At 42.5% G+C, this 25514-nt stretch overlaps 1 protein-coding gene across 1 annotated transcript in view; it reads left to right on the top strand.

Moving 5' to 3' along the window:
* The first annotated feature begins 341 nt into the window (after positions 1 to 341).
* Positions 342 to 25514, top strand: part of qsox1 (quiescin Q6 sulfhydryl oxidase 1) — a 146328-nt gene continuing 121155 nt past the window's right edge. Inside the window, exon 1 of the mRNA XM_073063617.1 lies at positions 342 to 841. Within this exon, the coding sequence (XP_072919718.1) occupies positions 586 to 841 (256 nt within the window). The 5' untranslated portion in view covers positions 342 to 585. The remainder of the gene's footprint in view (positions 842 to 25514) is intronic.

The raw sequence follows: 25514 nt of genomic DNA, 5'->3' as shown, positions 1-25514 counted from the left end.
AGAACAGGGTTGAGAGGGAAAATAAATCAGCCAAGTTTGAATGGCAGAGCAGACTTAATGGGCCAAGCGGTCTAATTCTGCAGCTATGTCTTATGGTCTGAAGGTCTATAATAAGGAAGGCTTGAGGAGACTAGGGCCTGAAGCACCTCCCTGCTCATCAGCCTTTTTTTTGTCTGCCTCTGTCTCCGCCCCTTCCCAACTTGGCTCGAAGTTTTGACTTGAAAGTACTCCCTGCTGTTCAGCCTGCTGAGTTCCTCCAGCAGATTGTTTGTAGCTTATCAGTGTCATGTTAGCAGAGAATTCTGGAGCTTTTCAGTGCAATAAAAACCGAGGCAGCTGTTGAACAGTAGTGTGGAAGATCAGGGTGTGGGTGTAAATGAATTGGCTTCTGGAATTATAATAGTCTGCAAAATATTTCAACGCTGCGATCTAGCCGGATCTGCAAAACGTCCTCAGTACTAATGGGCAGATAAGACTATTTGCTTTGTGCACATGATCTGCTCGAGGCAGGATTCCGGTTTTGAACCTCGCTCCTCCCTCTGAGCCGCTGCACGTACTGTTTCAGCCAGGTTTGAGCGTGCCCTGATGTCGGTTTGCGCTGGCATGGCGCGGCACGGCTGCTATACGGTCCTGCTGATTCTAGCGGCGATTTCCTTGCTGGCGAAAAGCGGGAACGGTCTTTATTCCCGGTCGGACAAGGTCGCTATCCTTGACTACAGCAACTTGGATGGGATCCTGTATAACTCCAGCAAAGCCTGGGTGCTGGAGTTCTATGCCTCTTGGTGCGGACACTGTATAAGCTTCGCCCGAGTGTGGAAATCGCTGGCGATTGATATCAAAGGTTTGAATTGTGACTTTATTTAATCCGAAGCGTGTATGTTTGTGGGTGACTAAACCAAATGGAACTCGCAGCTCTGATACTTTGCTGAGCGAGGTGCGAACGCCGGAACACACCCTCTACCTCTGTTCTGTCTCAGCCACGGAGTGTCCCACAGCGAAAGTTGCCTTCTACGATGGAAATTAATTCCCATACCAGAACTAACACTGGTTCAAGACCCCAGCCCGCTGTCATAATAAACCCATTAAGGTTCCGATTGATCCCGGACCCACATCACTAACTTCCAGCTCCAGTTTATTTCAAATTCAACATCGACCTGTCTTTGGGTTTAAATAATCTAATACCCAGTCACCAAGAGCGACATGCTGGCCAGTCTGTAAAATCTGGAATTCGGATTAGTTGATTGTCATGTATAGCAAGGACCATCGCATCCGGGTGTATACAACAATCCCTGTTCCTTTGGTTATCAGATTTTAATGGTGTGTGCTCCAGTCACGTCCAACAACCCCTTTCTGCTGCCCAGCATAGTTTTCAAATTCCCTATCCCTCTCCCCCCATTTATCATTAATAGCACCATAGATGCTGCTCGACCTACTGAGTCACTCCGTCAGATTATTTGTTGACCAAGATTCCTGCATATGCAATCACTAGCTTTTCACTGGTTGGGCGCCACCTTCCCCTGCTAATGAATTTTCGTCTCTTTTCGCCGGGTCTGTGCGGGGTCATTGAGACAGATTGGGACCGATAGCAGTGCAGAGAGATACAGAAGCGAACAGCGAAAAGTAAACAGCAGGTAGTAAAGTGGGTGTATCAGGGAAAGGCAGAGAATGGGTAGGATTAAGATGTAACGCTGATGGCTGGGGCAACTTTCAGAAGGGCACCCTCGTGCTCCGTCTGGTGATTGTCACCTGAGGCAAGTTTGGGCAAAAAAAAAGCAGAGCGCTCTTTTTGTAGCGATTAATCCTCTTTGCAAGGCGAATCCACAACTGAAAGTCTAGTTGTAGCTGGCGGAATATGAAAAGCAACGTATTTACACCGGCTGCCTGGAAACTGATAATAAAGGGACTGATGTCATAATAGCATCAAAATCTTATTGGTTATAGTTGTATTGCCCAATAAATTTTGCATAGTGCTAATATTGCTAGTGACAGCAGCAGGGAGTATGAAAATGTTGCATTTGTTAACGGATAATACCACTAAGATAAAAGTAGAGTTACGCAGTAGCTTTGCATGAAAAAGAAAGTACTTTGCATTGAGTGACTATAATTATGGCGTGACCGAGTTCAAAAGAGCTCATCGTTATCAACGTGCACGTGAATGGCAAAGGCCACTAGAATTGGCTACAAAGTGGTGCTCTTGAGGTCTCTAAATCTGCTGGAAGGGAGACGGGTGACTGGAAGCTCCCTTAAATCTCCTGAGAATTTCAATGTTTTTAAAACCTGGTGAATGAGCCATCAAAATCTTGTACTGGAGTTTGTTGGATGGGATAGCTTTTATGAGCTTTGCCTGTTAATACATAATCATTAAAAGAGTAGGATTCGGCAAGTGAATCTGGCTGCACTCAGATTCTGGAATTAAGTTTTAATCTATACCTTTCTGATCAAAGGCAGGAAAGAAATGAGAATTTTCATAGATGATTCTTCCAGTAAGATGGAGGTGTGCTTGTATGCAGTGGCTTATATGGAGTCAACTAGAGGTGTTTTTATTTTTTTATGATTGCAAGACCCTGCTGGACATTAAGAACTGATAGTACTGCAGGTTTACCCCATCAGCGAGCTATTTGTTGGCAGAGAAACTGAAAGGAGTTGGACTTGATACATGATACAGACTGTGATGCTGTCTGCGACAAAGAGGCATTGATGTGTAAAGGAGGGGTGTGCAGTCTAACAGGGAGTGATCATCTTAGTCATTTTTCTTGTGATCACAAGACCCTGTTGGAGATCGGTGGTGTGGAACGTTGCAAGTCCATTGGTTTTTTGATGAACGGCGGGGAAGCTGCCTCAAGCCGTGGCAGTTCACATCGGCCCAGGAGGAAGTGTTGGAGTTGGGCGCTCTGCGGTGCTCATGGAGGTGGTGTGCCACACTGTACACGCTATAGTTGGTGCTGCCCCCAGTGTTCCCTCAGCAGAAGACAATCTATATTGTTCACAACTGCAAACTGCTGCAACATCTGTGGACTTAGGGACTTGGACCTTGTTACTGTGTGACTGTATTTTACTGCTGTTTATGCCTTGTTCTGTGTATGACTGTTGTTACTGTGTTTGCACCTTGCCACAAAATAACACTGTTTTGCTTCGCTGCATTCATGGGCATTTGGGTATGGTTGAACTAGAAGCATAATATTTGCAATCCATGAATTATTGAATTCCTTGAGTTGCAATTCTATCTGAGCTCAGTATATTGTAATCATGAAGAACGCATGCCAGTGGCTCTACTTTATAACTTTAAGCAGATATGGTATGTCACCAAAGACTCTTACAAATTTCTATGTGTATACCATGAAGAGCATGATTTGTCACATCCTGGCATGGTGGCTCCAATGTACAGAATCACAAGAGGCTGCAGAAGGTAATAGCTTTGTAATTTATTGTCATTTTTGTCTTTGCACTGTACTGCTTCAGCAGTACAATAAATTTTATAACTTACAATAAAACTGTTTCTGCTTTGTGCCTGTAAATATCCCAGACAAATTGTACTTATCAAAGTCTGTTAAACACGAGGTGAATTTAATTTTTGATCATGTTGTCCATGGCTAATTTTGTGACTTCAAGTTTATTGTTTAATTCCTAATTAAATTAGGAATAGGAATAGGCTACTCATTCCATTCAGCCTACTCGACTCCAACATTCAACCCTGCATGGCCAGCTATCTCTGTAACCTTTCACTTTCTGACCTATCGAGAAACTACTTTCTGCCTTTATTGTCAGAGTCTACTTGCACCAGTTTTAGAGAAAGAGGGCACCAAAGGGAGGTGAGAGGTGATATTACTGAGCCATTCCAGATTCCAAAGCAGGAGCAATGCTGCGAGGCTGTTTACTGGGACAGAGACTCAAACAAGGTGACCATCGTCTCAGAGTAAGTGGACAGCCTCTGATTCTGCCTTAAAATGGGAGATGCTTGCTTATTCTTTTTATGTTCAAAACTGTTATTAATCTCTACCTTGAAAATACAGGACAATTGAGTATCCAGGATTCTTTGAAGCAGAGTTCCAGAGATGCACAAACATCTGAATAAAGATATTCCGCACCTATGTTAAATAGGTGGCACAGTACTTGAACAGCAGCCAGTATAGCTTCTGACTCATAGCTCCAGAGAACTACCGTAGGTACAATACAGTCCTCAAAATGTTTGGAGTTTACACACCATCCTCTGATCTCTTCCATCCCCTCTGGGTGTTGTAGTTTGCTGTCTCATCCCAAAGATATATGGCTTGATAGATCAATTGGCCGCCGTAAATTGCTCTTTGTGTGAGTGGTAGAAATTGAGGAGAGTTGGTGGGAATAGGTTGCAAGAAAAACTAGCAGAAAAAAGGATTGTTCTGTGAGCTGGTACTAAATGGGTGTCCCCTATGTCATGAGGATAGATGAAATTATGTCACCTATTTCTCATGATTTGATTTAATGTATTTTTGCCAACAGAGCTATACCACCCCCTCCGCCAATTTGCCTGTCCACTTACTCTGAGACGATGGTCGCCTTGTTCTAGTCTCTGTCCCAGTAAACAGCCTCGCAGCATTGCTCCTGCTTTGGAATCCGGAATATCACCTCTCAATCCTTTAAACTCCAATGGGAACTGGAGATAAGTGGAACTTTGTGAGACCTCCAATCTCCCTGGTTACTACAACTGCATGAAGTGTATCGAGCTGCAGTTCCTTACAAACAACGTTAGGGAACTGGATCTGCAGCTAGATGGCCTTTGGCTCATATGGGAGAACGAGGAGGTGACAGATAGGAGCTACAGAGAGGTAGACTCTCCTAATTATACAGGAGGCATGTAGATGGGTGACTTCAGGGAACAGGCAGCCAGTGTAGAGTAACTGTGTGGCTACTTCGCTCAATAATAATTATACTGCTTTGGACACTGTTGGGGAATAGGACCTACCTGGGCATAGGTTCAGGTCTCTTCCACTGGGCTGGCTCTTTGGCCCAGAGGGAAGTGGGAGAGAAGAGGAGTGCACATTCGGATGCAGTGGCCTCTCGGGCCAACCAAAGGTGTTTTGTCTTTTTTTACAATCACAGGGCAATGCTGGACATTAAGAGCTTGAGCTAATGCAGATCTACCCCATCAGTGAGTGAGCTGTTGATGCAGAAGTTGGACTTGGTGCAGGAAGGCATCAGAGTCTATGCGTGAAGATGGTTTGCAGTCTAACAGCAACTGATTGTCTTGGATGTTTCCCTTGTGATTGCAAGACCGCTTTGACCTTGAAAATGTGAAATTCTGCACGTCCTTTTCCCTTCTTTAAAGGCGAGACAGATGGTGCTGGAGCTCCATGGCCTCAGTGTAGTGAGGACTGGGCCTCACTGCCGCAGGACTGCCTGTAGCAGCTGTCCAGGGGCAGTGTATCACAGCGTCCACGCTGGGTTGAGGGCTAGCCCCGTTCGACAGTGCTTCCCTCTTGATGTTCAATCGGTGGACAGTTGCATGTGTCTGTGCATACTTCTGTCTGCAGACTGCTAAGAACCACTTGTCCTTGCTGATAATACCCGTGCACTATCAATTTACAGCTCATACCACTCATGGACTTGGACTAATATATATATATAGCTTTTTTTTGTGTGACTGTTTATTTACTATCTTATGTGCCTTGTGTTGTGTTTGACTATTTTATCTATGGTTTGCACTTTGGCCCTATGGTAATTCTGTTTTGTTTGGCTGGATTCAGGGGTATTCATGTATAGTTGCATGATAATTAAACTTACACTTGAACATGTGTATGAGGTTTTGGGGCTCTTGGAGGCACATGAATAGACCAAATCAGCTCAGTTTCTTTAAGAGGAAAAACTTGGCTGAGAAACCTGTTAGAATTTTTTTGAGGAAATAGCAGCAGGATAGTAAAAGAAGAGTCAGTAGATAGGCTTTTCAGAAGGCGTTTGACAAGGTGCTGCACATAAGGCTGCCAAGCAAGCTAAGAAACCATGGTATTATAGATTCTGAACAGAGACGAGGAGGGATTTCTTAAGCCAGAGGTGTTAAAGTTTGCCGCATTGCTTTTTCTTCGAGTTCTCTGACTCGAGAATTGGCAGCAAACTCTCCCCTCACCACCGCAGAGAGAGGGGGGGGGGAGGGGGAGAGGGAGAGAGATAAAGATGGATCCAAGTACAGACGCCTCCCGCAGCGAATCCCCTGTTTGCACTGTCCATTCTCTCTGTCAGCGACACCGGCTCAGGATCAACTTGTCCACAGGGTGAGAGAGCCTCAGAAATCCGAAGGTGCACACATCTTCCAGGCCTCTTCCTGGGGATATCGATAAATGGCCGATCGATTAGCCCTGGGAGTTGGAACCATCCCAGTAAAGAACGGCAGTTTGAGTGCAGCTGTAGATCGATTGTTCTGATAATAATCTGAATTTGTTGAGTTCAGCATTGAGTCCCGAAGGCTGATGGAAAATCAGATGCTGTTTTACAGGGTTACACTGGGTCTCATTGGGATAGTGTAGGATAGTGCAAAGAAGATGGTAATCAACTTTATAGAGAGGAATTAGCAGGTGCTCACAGAATAATCGTGACCTAAAATGCCATTCTATTTGCTCCATGATCTGTCCACGCAGTGACAAACCATTTACCTGAAAGCTCAGTGATGACACTTTGTTTAATGACCTATTCACCTTGTCCAATTCTTGCATCATTTTGTATATGTCCTTTAGTGCATTCCCATGCATTAGCATCCAGTCCATTGATATCTTACTGCAGCTGCCAACTTTCTTCCTCATTGTCAATTCCAGACTATCTTTTGTAGCTTCTATGTATATCTTTCTTTATAGTTATGTTGGAATTATTAATATATACATCAAAAAGCAAGTTCCGAGTACTGAGGCAGCTATGAAGTTTCAAAAACAACCATCTACCATTATTCTTACATACTGAGCCATTTTGTACCCAATTTGCCACTCTCCCTTCGGGCCCCATGGGCATTTACTAACCTGACCAGTGCCCTTATCAAAAGCCTTTCAAAAATCCATCAAATATACAGTACAGTTATAATCAACATCCCAGTTTACCCCTCAAAAGTGGAAAATAAAAATCTAAAAGCAAACCAGAAAATGCTGGAAGTACTCTGTGGTCAGACTGTATTTCTGGCAAAGCAAACTCAACCTCTCTGTTCTGTTACTGAACTAACTATAGGTAACTGTTTCCAATCTAATCCTGAAAAATCTCTCACACAAGTAAGAGTGACACAGCAACTGAGAACTTTTACTTCCGATTTCTCTTAGTCTTTGTTCCCGTGCTGAATTGAACTGTGATTGTTGGCTTCAAAGTGCCTCCACACTACAGTTCTTTCTCAAGCTCAGTACCAGCTCTTTTCCTATTAGGCTTGCTCTGTTTTTTAAAATGTTCTCTTGAAACCTCTAAGAATACTGCAACTTCCATACCTTTGACATTTACTATCCCAGTTCCTGTTAGTGTGTTTGAAATTCCTTGCCTTATTATTTTTGTAGTTTGGAATTGCAGTTTTGTACTGATTGGAGGGCTTTGGGGACACTCCCAATAGTTCGTTGCCTCTGTTTTTTTTTGTCCAGTAGTTCATCCATGCTGGCTCATTTGTTGATCTTTTGAGCAAATTCTTTCCTTTGCTACACATTTCCACACCTTTTATTAACACCCCTTCTAATGTGAAAACCCTGTAGCCAAGGACATCAAACAATTCTTAACCATCTAGGAATGGTATTTGGATACAAGCCACAACATCACAACCACAGCTCATCACATTTATTTGCTAGAATTCTTCCTTTAAAAGTTCCAAGATGACGAGCACCACCATAGCTCTTGATCTGCCTTTCATGTTCGTTCGTTTTGCAGAGTGTGTGGCATATTGGGTCTGCAGTTTGTGCTCCAGTGATCCAAGTCCAATCCTGATCCTGGAAACTCTTTGTAGAGTGAGTATGTTCTTCCTTCGGCTCCTCGTGTTTCCTCCAGATGCTCCTGGATCCCAATGATGTGCTGCTTGGTAATTGGCTACTATGAGTTTTCTCTGGTGTGGATTGTGGTAGGAAAATCAGGATCAGATTAGTGAGGCACGTGCAAAAGGACAGGTAACAGCAGAATAAGTTAAGGGAATGGGATTGATGGGAAAGATGAGGGAGCTGCCATGGACTCGATCAGTGAAGTAGTTTCCTATGCATAAAGAAATTATGAATATATAAAATAATCCCTTGCCTTTCCAACCAAATTTGCCTCCGTCTCCTAAAACTCTTGGCATTTATCTTACTATTTCCTCTGACATGCCCATTAATATTTCTGAGGCCTCTGTGAAGCATCTTTTCTACCTACTACTGCAAGCTATCAATTAGAAAAAAAACTGCAGGGTGCAATAAACAGCTGTTTGTGCTGCTTTCACTTGTGGTACTTGCAACTTTTATTTAAATATACAGTACAACTGGAAAAAGAACATCAATGGAAAAGTTAGTCTATACTGTAAATATTTGTAAAATGGATTATTTCAGGAATCCTTTGAAGCTTAGTCACACTTCTGCCAGCGACAACTATTGATTTCAAAGTCATGTTGCACAATCATTTAGATGTTAGTTGCTTGTAACACCAGACAAAAGCCAGGCAGTTGTCCATAGAAAATGAGATCTGAAGGAAAGATAATAATTAACCATTCAGCCTACTGAGCTATCTCTATCTAGATAGTAAATAGCATTCCGATCACAGTGTTTCAGCCCAAGGGCTTCACTTTACACCTCATGGGCAGGACAGTGGTAGAGGGGGTGGTGATTGCTTTTTGACAAACTCATCATAATGCTCAGACATGGTAGTTCTGTCTCCGTCCTGCTGCCCCAACCCGGGATCCGCCAAAGAAGTTTTTCACCATCATCCTTGTTGCAATGAATACTCTACCCTTAATCAATGTCAGACAGGCGCTGGAGGAGCTGAGCACCATGATCAGCAATCACGAAACAGCATACCCTGATACCTTCATGATTATTGTGGGGTATTTCGAAGGGCCAGCTTGAAGAAGTCCCTGACCAATTAACACCAGTAAATTAGGTGGAGCCATCACACTTAATCACTGTTACACTGCCATCAAGAATGATTACCGTGCCATTCCATGCCCGCAATTTGGCAAGTCCAGTCACCTGACGTCTATTCCCAGCGTACAGGCAGAGTCTGCGGACTACAGCACCAGTGGTGAGGACAATGAAATTATGGTCAAGGGAAGCAGAGGAACACCTACAGGATGCTTTGAACCAGTGGACTGGAAAATATTCAGGGATTCATCTTCAAACCTGATCGCAGTTGTCGCAGTTGAACGGGAGAATGAAGCTACCCGTGTGCGATTGCAACATCTGGTGACGCTGTGATCTCTGTCTCAGAGGCTGAGATTAGAACATCTTTCCAGAGGCATCAGGCCACATTGGTGTACCTGGTAGGGCTTTGAAAACATGTGCCAACCCGTTGTTAAGAGTGTTCAAGGACATCTTCAGTCTCTCAATGCTTCCTACCCGCTTCAAAAGAGCATCAATCGTAACAAGCCCACGAAGAGCTGCCTCAGAGGCTATCACCCAGTTGTACTTGTATCTACTGAACCGAGGTTGGTCATGGTTAGAATCAACTGCTGCCTAAGCAAGGACCTGAACCTATCGCCACAATAGGTCTACAACGGATGTACTCTCACTGGCTCTTCACACTACCTTGGACCACATGGACAATCCTTAGTGTCTACGTCAGTCTGCCCTTTATTGATTACAGCTCAGTTTCAATGTCATCAACCCTTCCATACTCATCACCAAGCATCAGATTCTGGGGGCTTCTGTACTTCCCTCTGCAACTGGATCATTAGGAGTTTGAGGACAATTGGTTTGCCTCCAAAGGCCCTAACAAATTTCTACACACGGAGAAAGTTCTAAGTGTTTGCGTCACTGTCTGGTATGGAGGGGCCACTGCACAGTATTGCACACTCAGCCAGCTACGTCATGGCCAATAGCCTCCACAGCATCGAGGACATCTTCAAAATGTGATAGCTGAGAAAGGCAGCATCCATCATGAATGACCCCCATCACCCAGGATATGCTGTCTTCTTATTACTACTATCAAAGAGGAAATACCAGAGCCTGAAGATGTACACTCAACATTTTAGGAACAGCTTCTCCCCCTCTGCCATAAGACTTCTGATTGGACAATGAACCCCACCTCACTGTTACTGATCTCTTTTTGCACTACTTATTAAGTTTAGTTTAGATGTATTTCTGATTGTAGTTTATAGTGTTTATGCATCGCACTGTGTGGCTGCCTCAAGACAGATCTCTGTGTCAGTGATATCAAATCTGTTTCTGAGCCCGACAGTAAGGCAACAAGGTATGCTGTACGTAGCAACTGTTGGCTCAATGAACAACTTGTGGGATCTTTACTAAAACTGTCACCTTCAAAAAATTTTTTTTATCATTCAAGTACTGTATTATGAACACAGCTAACACACTTAACTGAAAAGTTATTCTAGCGATTTACTGGTTGGTTATTCAAATCTTTTGATTGGTTTCTGCCTGTTTTTTTAGCAAATTCCCACCAGCTATAGGAATCCCTGGCTAATCAGCCTACAATATAATTAAATTCAAAAATCTGTTGTACTGTATGTACTTACATTCATTTCTGAAAATGGCAGAACTAGTTTCCTCCTCTTAGTATAGTTCCTCCTTGTCAGTCTTGCGTGTTTTTGATGACATTCATGGCAGTACTATTGGAGGTGACTTTTATGTATTTTCTGATTTATGGACAAAACCAACTTATGGATGTCTATGAAAACCTGTTTTGTTACCCTGGGACATCCTGTACTGGACAAGTCTAAAACTTGATTTTGTTCATTTGTGACAGAAATATTGCACTCAGGTTTCACGTTGATTGCTCTTTTACACCAAGCAGGCAAACTCTTGACTTCTACTACGAACAAAAGGAGTTATAAATCCAAAGGACAAGGCTTTGCACATGATGGATGACTGTCAGTGGGTGCTCAGGGTCATGCTCGGAGCCAAAAGGGACTGATGGGTGCTGTAGATAGTTCCTGAAATAACGTCTGCCACACCATAAATACATTTAAACTACTGAAAGCAAAACGATTTTTTATTTTCTTCCTCACTCAGTAGATATCAGTTCTGCTTCTAATCTGCTATGCTAAACAAAAAAACAGTACCGGTACTCATTTGGTCTGGAGCAGGGAATCAAAAGCTGGGCCGCGTGAAGTGCAGCATTAGGTGTGAGGCAAGACGGGTCAGAAGAGGTTCTGCAGTCAGGTAGTATGGAAGCCGAGCAAAGAAAGAGAAAGAAGGAAATTAAAATTACTGTAAAGAAAAATGCAGAATATTTCAAAGTCCTTTAAGTGTTGCAGTGTAGGTGACACTGCTTGGTAGTAGCATGGATATAAATTCTTGCAGGAAATTTGATTTGCCACCTTTGTGTGGTATTTGACAGAAATATTGCCAGATGTTAACAGACTTGTTATCAACCTCACTGTTTCAGCTGTTAATAGTTAATTCACAGTAGAGACTCTGAAAGCTTCTGTCTCCTATTAACCACCAAACAAGAGCCTGTGCAACACGTCACTGTCCTCATTTCACTGCCCACAGAAGTAATGCCAGTGGGTGAGCTCATATCACAAAAGAAAAGTGATTCAGAACCAAAGATTTTTCTAACTGTGTATACAGCTTCAACATCAAGCAGAACATAACAATATGGGCCCTGGGATGGCACTTTTTTACATCAAAGGATATGGAGAGAAGATAGGAGAATGGGGTTGAGAGGGATAATAGATCAGCCATGGTGAAATGGTGGAGCAGACTTAATGGGCTGACTGAATGGTCTTATGGTATATTGTTTTCATATAACTTGTGATTGTACATAATATGGAACATTCATGTATTGTCACTTTCTGGGCAACTTGTATCACTCACCCTACATTATGTTAGCATGACATCAGTTCTTTGGACTACTTTCCATAAGTAAATAGTCCAAGGAGATTGTGTATAAGTTCTATATTATGTACAAGGTTAACTGCCTTGAACTGAAACAGCTCTGCTTATTTATCTATAGAAAACCTCTCTGCTCCGATCTTCAGAGGGGGATATTGTGAAATGTTCAAGGTCAGAATCGATTGCCTTACAGTAGGAAGCCACGGAGATGTATTTCTACTGCTGGGGCTGTTTTACAGACTGCCAGTTAGTGGGAAAGTTATTAAGGAGCAAATCTGCAGAAATGTCATGCCTGTGAAAACTGTAAAATAATGGTAAAGAAGTCTTCAACTCTCCAAATGTAGCCTAGAATTGTATACAATACAAAATGTTCATGTATCACCATTTGCAGGACAGCTTGTGTCACCCACATTATATAAGTTTTCATTTACATACGTCAAATTAACTGTCAAAAGAGATTTTGTGCAGGTTCCACATGGCATGATACTATTTATTATTGTTATTATTATTTTCTATTTGCGCAGTTTGTTGTCTTCTGCACTCTGTTGAATGGTCTAGTTAGGCAGTCTTTCATTGATTCTGTTATGGTTATTATTCTATAGATTTAGAGTCCACAAAAATGAATCTCAGGCTTGCATATGGTGTTATATATGTAGTTTGATATTAAATTTACTTTGAACTTTAGTACACAAGGTTCACTGGCTTTGATTGCCACTTTGTCTTTTTTTAAATTCAGTCATTCTGAGCTTGTTTCCACTTGCATCAATAACCTGTTGCCTATTACATAACTCTCTTCTGCTCTGATCTTTTTATTGGTCACCAAAGTTCAAGTGTTACTTTCAACACCATGCTCTGCATAAGAATCATCTTATCATACACTATCACAACTCCTCCATATTTCATTCTGTATATCTCCAATGAATCTAGAAGTATTGAAAATCCCCCTTTCCCTCTCTTAAGCCAAGTCTTGACACAACGTAGTGATTCTGTGCAGCTCAGTAACCTTGTTTAATGTACTTCATTAGGATTAAGCAAGAAAAATTCAGCATCTGTTCAGTTCCATATCTTCTATTCAAGGCTTTATCATTTCTCTGCCTCTCCTTAGTCGTGATGGTGGCAGAGTATGTGTGAAGCTGTTCAGAGCATTAGTCTCTCATTGGTCTGAAGAAGAAGGAATATAATAGGGTAAAAACAGTGAACCATGAAAGACAGAGAGAGGGAGGAAGGGAAGCAGAGGGAGATGATGACTAGGTGATTAGAAGAGAGAGAGAATGAGTAACCATGCTCAAGGACAGCTTCTAGCCCACCATCAGACTGTTGAATGGTTCCCTTGTACTCCTGATGTAGCAATCAAGGTATACTCTTGACTTGACAATCTCTCTCGTTCTAATCTTACACCTTATTGCCTACCTGCACTGCACTTTCTCTGTAGCTGTTGCACTTTTATTCTGTATTCTGCTGCTGTTTTATCCTGTACTTCTTTGTTCACACTGTGTAATGATTTAAACTTCATAAACAATATGCAAGAGAAGCTTTTCAATATACCTCAGTACATGTGAGAATAATAAAACCAATTCCAATTCCAGAATATACTGTATATTACAAACTATAGTACAGCGCATGTGAACAAATAAAGTGCAAGGGACAGCAGATGGATTGAGAGATTAAGTTCATCTTTTAGTATATTAAAGGTCTGTTGAAGTCATATGAATGGAAAACCCTACAAAAAGTAGGTGGGTACAGCCCATTCCATCACAGGTAAATTCCTCCCCACCATCTACATCAAGTGCTGTCACAGGAAAGCAGCATCCATCATCAAGGATCCCCACCATCCAGGCCATGCTTTCTTCTCACTGCTGCCATAAGGAAGAAGATGCAGGAGCTTCAGGACCCACATCGCTAGGTTCAGGACCGTTATTAATACTCAACCATCAGGCTCTTGAACCAGAGGGAATATCTTCACTCATCCCTTCACTGAACTGTTCCCACAATCTATGGACTCATTTTCAAGGACTCTTCATCTCATGTTCTCGATATATATTGCTTATTTTTTTTATATTTGCATAGTTTACTGTCTTTTGCATGTTATTTGTTTCTCTATCCTGTTGGGTACAGTATTTCAATGATTTTATTGTGTATCTTGGATTTACTGTGTATGCCTGCAAGAAACCAAATTGCAAGATTGTATATGGTGACATATATGTACTTTAACAATAAATATACTTTGAACTGCAACAACAAGATAGAAGCTGTCCTACAGTCTGGTGGTACGTGCTCTCAAGCTTTTGCATCTACTGCCTAATGGGAGTGGAGAGAAGAAAGAATGACTAGGATAGGAGAGGTATTCCTATAGATTCCCTGGAGGGTAGGTCATTCGTTGTAGAAATGAACCAGTAGGTCAATGACATAGACCCATTGATCTGTAAATCCTTTCTCCCTTGACTCTCTGAAGTTAAGCCATGAAAGTTAAATGCCAGGGCAGGTGGAATCACCAAATGGCTTGTTGGCACAGTTAGGCAGCTCACAGAAGCAAAGGAACACCATGCCTGCTAAACAAAAAAGACTACAGAAGATTCTGGAGGAACTCAGTGGCTGTGGCAGTATGTACCGAAGAAGATGGACATTGGATGTTTCAAGTTGAGACCCTTCATCAGACCATGCCTAGGAATTTAATTAGCCTTGAAAGGAAGGGGAACCCCCTGAAATTCACACCTCGGCAGGAAGAATTGATAAGGGGCACGAGACTGAAGGTTCCTCCCACTATCTATGAACACTGGTTTCAAGTGCTTACAAGCAGGCATCTCCTGTAAAACAGTGGGTGGCACAATCTGAGAATGTATTGACATAATCTTGTCTATGACTGGTGCAGTCCCGGATGTCATTGTTCAGATAAAAGTTTGAATTTTGGCCATACCTTCAGGTGTGGACATACAAAGTTCAAAGCACAAATTCCATAATACCATGTTGGTAAAGAGAAGGAAGATAGATGCTCTTGGTTACCAGTTATTTATCCCTTCAATGAATATCACCAAAGCCACTAGGTCATCATTACAGTGCTTTTTATGTGATCTTGCTGTGTGCAAATTAGCTGACATATTTCCTAAGTAAAAGCATCAGCTACATAAATTTTGAGTTACTAGTGAATTGATGTTGGACTTCATAAGTGTGGTACTGCAGATTCTTTTGTTGTTAAATCCAAGAAAAAAAATCATTGCCTTAGTTCTGAGTGCAAATAATAGCAGCTTGTCAACAGGCAAGAGGGAGAAGGAAAATTAAACTGCACAGAACCACAGAATCCTTGACATTTTGACAAATTTCCACTAGTACTCTGGCAATGTCAAATTGAGGCACATGTTTCTCTGTATTTTTATTTCTAAAGTAAAGTGTTATTCCAAGGTTGCGCTGAGAGAGTGATAATCTTTAAATTTCTGAAATGACTTATTTAGACACTTCTGCCTGCGGTATTTTCAGCTCTATTGATTGGAATGTTTTGAAGGGTATTACCTTTTATTGGGAGACTGAAGCTGTGGTAATATGTAACAGTCCCTGAAGTTTACCTCTTAAAGTAACTTTTATCAGTGCATTGGACTACAAGACCCTACAGAGGACTGTAAAAACAGCCAAGAGGATCAATGGGGTGTCCCTCCCCCCTATTTATGATATTTACTAGGAGTACTGCAGACAAAGGGCCCTAAGCATCTCTACCAGCAATCCCACTACTGTCAGGAAGGAGGTAAAGAAGGTATCAGGGCTAGGACTGCCAGACTGGGTGACAGTATCTTTCCTCAACTTGTGAGATTAATGAATACCCTGCGACCGCCAAGGTCTCATCCCTAGGACAGTGAGCTGTTTACTGAACTGTTTACCTGTGCTCTGCTGTACTAGTTTGCAGTTTGAATTATATTCTATTAACTTATTTTGATTTATGTACTATGTGATATATGTATTGTGTGGGTGCACCATAGTACAAAGGAACATTGTTCGGTTTTGTTGTACAGTATATTTTACAGTCAGATGACAATAAACTTGAACTAGTTCCAGCGGCAGTTCCTGTCGATTGTTCCTGACCTGGTGGCTGTTTATCGTGTAAGAAACTAAACAGTGAGAGGGGTGGGCAGGCAGACTGAGGAAGGGGGCTACACAGCCTTTTCCATACTTCTGCCTGTATATACTCCTTCCAGCAGAGTCAGAGGTTGATGGTCATAGGAAACCATAGTCAGGGAGAAAAGGCCCTTTGTCCCAATGGTGACTATTGAACATTCATTTATAATAACCCTGCATTTGCTTGTACCAGGATGAGTACAAAAGGCTGCTGTTCCCTTTTAGTTACTAGTACTCATTTTCTAATTCACTCATCTGGAGAGCTTGCAGCAAGAGAGGGTTGTGTGGCAATTATTTTAGTGCACTGGAGAAAAGTTTTTAGTCAGGATTTCTCTATGATGTCTGGGAAACAGCATATGTTCTGCCCTGTATACCTGGTCCACTGTTCAAGGCAAATCATCTTTGTCTATTTTCCTGCAAAAGTGCATTAACTTTCATTTTTCCATCACCCACACATGTGCCCATTCACTAAATTGCTTAATACAGTGACACAGCTGGTAAGGCTGCAGCGTTTCATCTCCAGCCACCCAGGTTTAATCCTGACCCTCCGTGCGCTTTGTTTGCCCATTCTTTCTGTGACTGTGTGGGTTTCCTCTAGGTGCTCCAGCTTCCCCCCGCAGCCCAAAGCTGTGCGGGTCAGTAAGTTAATTATCTGCTGAGTTGCCTCGAGTGTGGAGGTGGGTGGTACAATTGGTGGTACGAGTGGGGATTTGCGGGCGGGACCTGATAACATTACATACTCGGTGGCTGGAAGTCCTGTTTCTATTCTGCAGGGCTCTGTGATTCTGTTACTCCCCAGAGGCTCTGCATAAAAATTTGATCTGAGCAGGATGTCAAAAAAAAACTGAGCGTAGAATATGGGGTTGAAAGGGAATCCAGCGTGACGGGTTCAGATCATCTCATATGAGAAGACTTCATACAGGATTCAATTGGAGCCACCAGCGGCTGGGCACTATACCAATGATGCAAAGGGAAAAAGCCACATTCTGTAGCCTAAGGCCACTTAAAACAGAGAACATAGAATAGTACAGCACATTACAGGCCATTCGGCCCACAAAGTTGTGCCAACCCTCAAACCCTGCCTCCCATATAACCCACACCTTAAATTCGTCCATATACCTGTCTAGTAGTCTCTTAAACTTGTTCTATGTAGAAAGAAAATCACTAAGTAACTCCTTGGTGATGATACTTGAGACTGCACTGTGGTTGGTGATTGGGAGAGACATAAATTGATTCTGCACTCAATATATTTTGCTGGAGAAATAATCCTGCTTTTATTGTGAGGCTTTTGCTGTGGTGTTCAGCATAAATCCTGCTTGCTAATGTTGTAAAGACCTCTTTAAAATCAGCCTCTCTGCTGTGCATACTCCACAGCCCTGGTATTAGCAGCACGTAATACTGACAAAAAAGCATAATCAATCTTTAACTGCCCCCCCCCCCCCCCATTATCCCACTGGCTGCATGACCACACCAACCCTAATCTTAGACTGTCACAGATATTCAACTTATCCCATCCTTCCATTCCAGTTTTGTAATCTCTCTTTCTTAGTTCTTGGACTTGAAGTATTAAGCAAAAACAGAAAATGCTGAATACCTCAGCAGCCCAGGGCACGTCTATGGGAACAGAAACAGAGTCAATGTTTCAGGTTGGAAACCCAAGGCAAACTCTCCTTTTCCCACGGATGCAACTTGAATTATTGAGTATTTCCAGTATGTTCTGTTTCTGTTTTGAGTTTATTAGGAGTCTTTAGCATGGCAGAGGTGTAAATAATTTAAAGTAAATTTGTACACAGTGTTAAGACCACAAGTGCAAATTGTCAGTTCTGGGAAAAAAAGAAACTGTGATAGTATCACACACAAAACGCTGGTGGAACGCAGCAGGCCAGGCAGCATCTATAGGAAGAAGTACAGTCGACGTTTCGGGCCGAGACCCTTCACCAGGGCTAACTGAAAGAAGAGGTAGTAAGAGATTTGAAAGTGAGAGGGGGAGGGGAGATCTGAAATGATAGGAGAAGACAGGAGGGGGAGGGTGAAGCTAAGGGCTGGAAAGTTGATTGGCAAAAGAGATACACAGCTGGAGAAGGGAAAGAATCACGGGATGGGAGGCCTAGGGAGAAAGAAAGGGAGAGGGGAGCACCAGAGGGAGATGGAGAACAGGCAAGGAGTGATTGTGAGAGGGACAGAGAGAGGAAAGGGGGGGGGGGGAGGATTAATAAATAAATAAATAAATAAATAAATAAATGAGGGATGGGGTAAGAAGGGGAGGAGGGGCATTAACGGAAGTTAGAGAAATCAGTGTTCATGCCATCAGGTTGGAGGTTACCCAGACAGAATATAAGGTATTGTTCCTCCAACCTGAGTGTGGTTTCATCTTGATGACAGTAGAGGAGGCCATGGATAGACATATCAGAATGGGGATGGGACGTGAATTAAAATATGTGGCCACTGGGAGATCCTGCTTTTTCTGGCAGACAGAGTGTAGGTGTTCAGCAAAATGGTCTCCCAGTCTGCATTGGGTCACACCAATATCTAGAAGGCCATAATGGGAGCACCGGACGCAGTATATCACACCAGCCGACTCACAGGTGAAGTGTCGCCTCACCTGGAAGGACTGTCTGGGGCCCTGAATGGTGGTGAGGGAGAAAGTGTAAGGGCAGGTGTAGCACTTGTTCCGCTTACAAGGATAAGTGCTGAGAGGGAGACGGTGGGAAGGGATGGGGGAACAAATGGACAAGGGGTTCGCATAGGGAGCGACCCCTGCGGAAAGCAGGAAGAAGTGGGAGGGAAAGATGTGCTTGGTGGTGGGATCATGTAGGAGGTGGCCATGCTCAGGTTGGAGGAACAACACCTGATATTGCATCTGCGTAGCCTCCAACCTGATGGCATGAATATTGATTTCTCTAACTTCCGTTAATGTCCCTCCTCCCCTTCTTACACCATTCCTTATTTATCTATTTATTATTTCCCCCCGCCCCCTTTTTCCTCTCCTTTTTCTCTCTCTGTCCCTCTCACAATCACTCCTTGCCTGCTCTCCATCTCCCTCTGGTGCTCCCCTCCCCCTTTCTTTCTCCCTAGGCCTCCCGTCCCATGATCCTTTCCATTCTCCAGCTCTGTATCCCTTTTGCCAATCACCTTTCCAGCTCTTAGTTTCATCCCTCCCATTCCGGTCTTCTATCATTTCAGATCTCCCCCTCCCCCTCCCATTTTCAAATCTCTTACTGTCTGTTCTTTCAGTTAGTCCTGACGAAGGGTCTTGGCCCAAAATGTCGACTGTACTTCTCCCTATAGATGCTGCCTGGCCTGCTGCATTCCACCAGCATTTTGTGTGAGTTGCTTGAACTTCCAGCATCTGCAGATTTCCTCGTGACTGTGATAGCATGTTAAGTTGAAAAACAATTATGTGCACTCAAATTTACATTAATCATCATAGCATGGTTGCGAACAAACCTGGGAGTTGAAATCTTACTCTAATCCCTGGGCGCATTTAGTGGTAGAACTGAAAATAACGCACAGAGCTGTTTCTTTCTTGCTACCTGATACACTTTTCTTAATAATTGCATCTTTTTGACACCTGATACAGATTCTCACAGCAAACAAGTATCAGTGCAATAATTTCAAGAAAATAGTTGAAAGATGCATAAATCTTTAATCCTATTTACAGTGTAATTTTAAACAAACATGAACCATGCTGCATCTCCCGCAGACGTTAGAAGACTTTAAAAAAAATCCTTAAAATAGTGTCTGTGAGCTCTTTCCCTGGAGACTTGGGATGATATTGTCAATAGAATTCATTCAAGAAATGAGGAGAAGAGATAATGGGAAAATAACAGGAGTTGGGGGTAGACACAATAGTAGAAAAGACATTTATTGGTGGGAAGGGGGCTTTCCAATACCCAAAAGGAAGATTTACATTATAGAATCCAGGGATTTGAAGACAAGTATCTGGTTGTATTAACAGGATACTAAATACCACTCTGGCTACCGTTCTGCTTGAGTAAATCAATGACAATTTATTAGTTCGTTTTCAGAAATGAATAACAAGTTTAATCTGTTATAAATACTTTTGACAGAGGAAACAACTATTAAAGATCGAAGATTAAGTTTAAAGATAAGCTTTGTCACGTGTACATCAAAACAGAGCAAAATGCATAGTTTTGCATCAAAACAAATAAGCGAGGATTGTGCTGAGCCATCTGAAGTGTTGCCCTTCTGGCATCAATGTAGCGTGCCCACAACTCACTAACCTTAACTGCACATCTTTGAAGTGTGAGAGGAGTCCCGAGGAGCCAGAAAGAATCACACATGGTCACGTGGACAATGTATGAGCTCCTTACAGACAGTGGAAGGAATAGAACCCCATTCATTCAGCTGGCACTTCATATACTCTTACAAGAGCCATTATGCTACCATGCCACATGTACCTAAGAAGTTCTTTTTAATTAGAAAGGTAGCAAGTCTGACATTTCTGTGCTATGTGGGAACTTTAGGATGTCCCAGCATAGTTGCAGCAAGTTTCCTCGCACATGGAGGTTGAAGTTTGGGTGGAATTGGTTGGAAGGTTTGCTCAAACTAGTTGGGTAGCTATGTCAAGAGGAGCTGAGTAGTGATAATAATGAGAATAATTCTCATCTGAGGTAACAATAACCAAAGCAGTAAGAGTTAAGTGAAGAAACATTGCTCAGAAAGCTGACGTTGTACAGAACAGGTTTATGTAACCCCATCTCCCTGCTCCTCAGCCTTGAAAATCTGTAAAAATCAAGTCCTCATGCTGAGCCAAGCACAAAAGTCTCTTTCAGTGGAATCAATGAGCAGAGGATGTGTACAACTGAACCACAATTAGAACAGCAGAAAAGCTCTGAATAAGGAGACTTACAAATTGCAGAAATGAGGGCAGCTGCTGGTCTATTTTTAAAACAGGAAGAAGTTTGGTTAGAAGTTAAAATTATGAAGTAGTTACGAATGGTATTTGACATGGAGGAAAATTCAGTTCTGATCTTATCTTTGTGTGGCTTGAAGTCCCAAAACTTGAAAAGCTGAGTTTTTTTTTGCCCTGGTGCTTGTTACAAACATGTCTGAGGTCACTAATGCGTTTTACTATTTACTTTCAGTCTCTACAACTGAGACTTCATCTGTTTTGTTTTCCTTCATCAGAAATGGAAAGGAAGGAGGCAGAAGCCTGAAAAAGGTGTAGAGAGGGGAAGAGGTGCAAACAGGCAGGTGATAAGTGAGACCAGGTGGGGGAGGGGCACAGAATGAAGTAAGAAACTAGGTGGGGTAGGTGGAAGAGGTTGAAGAGGAATCTAAAAGGAGAGGACTGTGGACCATGGAAGAAAGGGAAGAAGGAGGGGAACTAGAATGAGGTGAGGGAAAGAGAAGGGGAGAGTGGGTAACTAGAATAGGGAATGGAAAAACAGGAGGAAGAGGGAGAAATTATTAGAAGTCAGAGAAATTGATGTACATACCATTGAGATTGCAAGCTACCCAGACAGAATATGAGGTGTCAGTCCTCCAACCAGAGTTTTGCCTCATTGTGGCAGTAGGGGAGACCACAGACATGTCAAAATGGGAATAGGAAGCTAAACTGAAATGTGTAGCCACCAGGAAATCCTATCCTTTGAAGCAGACAGAGCAGATGTGCTTGATGAAGTCTGTGGCCTCTACTACCACAAAGGCCAAACTCAAGTTGGAGGAGCAACACCTCATATTTTGTCTGGATAGCTTACACTCTGGTTGCAAAAACATTGATTTCTCAAGCTTCTGGTAATTACGCCCCCAACCACATTTTCTCCTTTTTCATTCCCCATTCAGGCTACCCTCTACCCTTCTTTTATCCTTACCTGCCCATCACCTTCCTCTGGTTCCTTCCCTCCTTTCCTTTCTTCCATGGTCTACTGTCCTCTCCTATTAGATTCCTTCTTCAACTTCTTCTGCCTATTCCTCCTAGCTTCTCACTTTCTGCCACCACCAACCTTTTCTCACACCTAGACTCACCTATCACTTTCTAGTTTATACACCTTAGCCAACATTTTCCCAGCTTCTGCCCCCTTCCTATCCAGTCCTGATGAAGGGTCTCGGCCCAAACCTTCAACTGTTTTTACCTTCCAAGGATGCTGCATGAGTTGCTGAGTTCCTCAAGCAATTTGTGTGTGTTGCCTCAAGTTTTCCAGTATTTGCAGAATCTCCTGTGTCTCTATCTTGTTTTAGAGGACACCTCCACATTAAGACATTAACCATGTCCATAAACCCATTTTGTCCATAATGTGAAAATTTAATATGGCTCCAGAGTATTATAATAAATGGTGTTGATAAGGCTAGTTAACATGAATTCTTCTCCTGCCTAGTTACAATGGCACAGAATCAGGATGTCCCACACTCACTGGCTGGTTTTGATGAGTTTCAATGGATGTTACATTGTTTAACTAAGTATTATTGAGTAGTATCAATAGAAACCAGTACCTGTCAATTTCCAAAACAATTCTGTTAAGTTGCATCCTATGGTGAAACTGGCAGCCCGTCTACTTGGGAAACAACTATGACTGAACACTGTGAACAGGGCTCCTACCTCCAAGATAACAATTAGTCTTCTTTTAATTTTAATAATATCTGTGGAAACTTAATCATATATATAGGATGTCCATGCGTTGGGTGTTTCTAACCTATGGAGGTCCCATAAATTCTAACCCAAATATCAAGGTGAAGGACAACCACTTGCACTGTACAAGTCCTTAGAAGATGAACAGCATTGATTGGACATAGAGCATCCAAGCACATCGCTGTCTCACAGTAAGTTTATGGATTCCACATCAACAATCAAAAGAATGTTTCAGTTGCCAAGCACTTTTAGATATCTTGAAGTGAAAAGGTATTCTATGAGTAAACTTTTCAGCAGTTCCATATATATCACGCATGAAGGGCAAACTACTCGTATGTTTATCTAGGCATCTGCAGTTTATTGGAGTGCTTTAATAAGTGCTTTTGCAATTCATTTTGTTTGTTTTGGTCCTTTCAACCATATTGAGCAGGTGGTTCAATCAATTATTAGTCAAATTATTTAACCACTACTTTCCCTAAAGGCTTAAGAGCTATGATTTCTGAGCTGCGATTTTAAGGGCAACTGTGTATCTGCTTTATTCACATTAAGAATTCAGATTAATTTCCATTTCCTTTGACAGTGAATCAATTATCACGAGTTGAATCAAAGTCAGAATCAGCCTGCCACCAGCACACCATAACATTAGTTTCATTCACCTACCAAGTCATTATTTCTACTGTCAGTGAGGTGGCCCTCGAATTAGAGTCATAGAGCACTACAGCTCAGAAACAGGCCCTTCAGCCCATCTAATCAATGCCAAACCATTATTCAGTCTAATCCCTTTGACCTGCACCCATATCATAGCTCTCCATACCCCTGCTATCCATGTATCTATCCAAATTTCTCTTAAATGTTGAAATCAAACCTGTATCCACCACTTCTGCTGGCAGCTAATTCCACACTCTCACTACCCGTTGAGTGAAGAAGTTCCACCTCGTTCCTATTAAACTCTTCATTTTTCAACCTTAACTCATGGACCTCTAGCTGTAGTCTCATCAACTTCAGTGGAAAAAGCCTGCTTGCATTTACCTTATCTATACACATCATAATCTTCTGTACTATATCAAACCTCCCCTCTTTCTCCTATGCTTAGGGAATAAAGTCCTAAACTATTCAACTTTTGCCTATAACTCAAGACCTCAAGTCCTGGCAACATCCTTGTAAATTTTCTTTGCACTCTGTCAAGCTTATTGACATCTTTCTTGTAGGTAAGTGACCAAAATTGCACACAATAATCCAAATTAGGCCTCACCAACGTCTTATACAACTTCAGCATAATATCTCAACTCCTGTACTCAATACTTTGATTTATGGAAGACAATGTGCCAAAATCTTTCTTTATGACCCTATCTACTAGTGACTCCACTTTCACGGAATCATGTATCTGTATTCACAGATTCCTCTATTCACCATACTCCTCAATATACTGCTCGTTGGTAAAGTCTTGCCCTGGTTTGCCCTCCCAAAATCCAACACTTTGCACTTGTCAGTATTAAATTTCACCTGCCATTTTTCCGTCCATTTCACCAACTGGTCCAGACCCCATTGGAAGCTTTGATAGTCTTCCTCACTCTCTAATACACCCCCATCTTATAATCGTCTGCAAATTTACTGATCCAGTTTACCACATTATCATCCAGATCATTGCTATAAATGTCAAACAACACTGATCCAGCACCAATTCCTGTGGCACACCACAAGTCACACACCTCCAGTCAGAGAGGCAACCATTCCCACCACTCTCTGGCTTCTGCTGCAAACCCTATGTCTAGTCCAATATATTATCTCACCTCGAATGCCAAGTGACTGAATTTTCTTGAGCAACCTCCCATGCATGACCTTGTCAAAGGGCTTGCTAAATTCCATGTAGACGCCTTCTACTGCCTTGTCTTCATCAGCTTTCTTGGTAACTTCCTCAGAACTCTATAACTTGGTTAGACACTACCTACTGTGCACAAAGCCAGGATGACTGTACCTAATCAGCCACTGTCTGTCTAAACAGCTATATACCTGGACTATTAGAATACTTTTCAATAACTTACCCACTGCTGATATCAGGCTCTCTAGCCTATAACTTCCTGGCTTAATCAGAACAACATTAGCTAATCTCCAATCCTCTGGCACAGCACCTGTGGTTAAAGACATTTTAAATATCTCTGTTAGGGGCCCTGAAATTTCTGCACTAGCCTCACACAGGAATGGAGGGAAGACCGCATCAGACCCTGAGGATTTATCCAGCCTACTGTGCCTCAAGACAGCAAACACCTCCTCCTCTGTAATTGTATATGGTCCATGATCTCACTGCTGCTTTGCCTCGTTTCTATAGACTCTGTCTCCAGAGTAAATAAAGATGCAAAAAATTCATTTATGATCTGCTCTATCTCTTTTGTCTCCATGCATAGTTGACCACTGATCTTCCAGAGAACCAATTGTGTCCCTTGGTAAACACAAAGTACACTGCAGCTGCTGGGGTCAAAGCATCACGCACAACACTCAGCAGGTCGGGCTGCATCCATGGAAATGAACAGTCAACGTTTTCGGCCAAGACCCTTCGTCAGGACTGAAGAGGGAGGGGGCAGGGGCCCTATAAAGAAGGTGGGGGGAAGGTGGGAAGGAGAAGGCTGGTAGGTGCCAGGTGAAAAACCAGTAAGGGGAAAGATCAAGGGGTGGGGGAGGGGAAGTAGGGAGGGGATAGGCAGGAAAGGTGAAGAAAGAATGTAAGGGGAAAGCACTATGGGTAGTAGAAGGAGGCGGAACCATGATTTCCCAGTTTCCCTGCCTCTTCCTCCTCCAGCTGCCTATCACTTCCTCCTCCAGCTGCCTATCACTTCCCTCATGTTTCTGCCTCCTTCTATTACCCATAC

The sequence above is a fragment of the Hemitrygon akajei genome, chromosome 12 (genome assembly GCF_048418815.1).
Source record: "Hemitrygon akajei chromosome 12, sHemAka1.3, whole genome shotgun sequence".
Classification (NCBI taxonomy): domain Eukaryota; kingdom Metazoa; phylum Chordata; class Chondrichthyes; order Myliobatiformes; family Dasyatidae; genus Hemitrygon; species Hemitrygon akajei.
The sequence above is the reverse complement of the archived record's forward strand: the minus strand, read 5'-3'. Positions and strand labels throughout refer to the sequence as shown.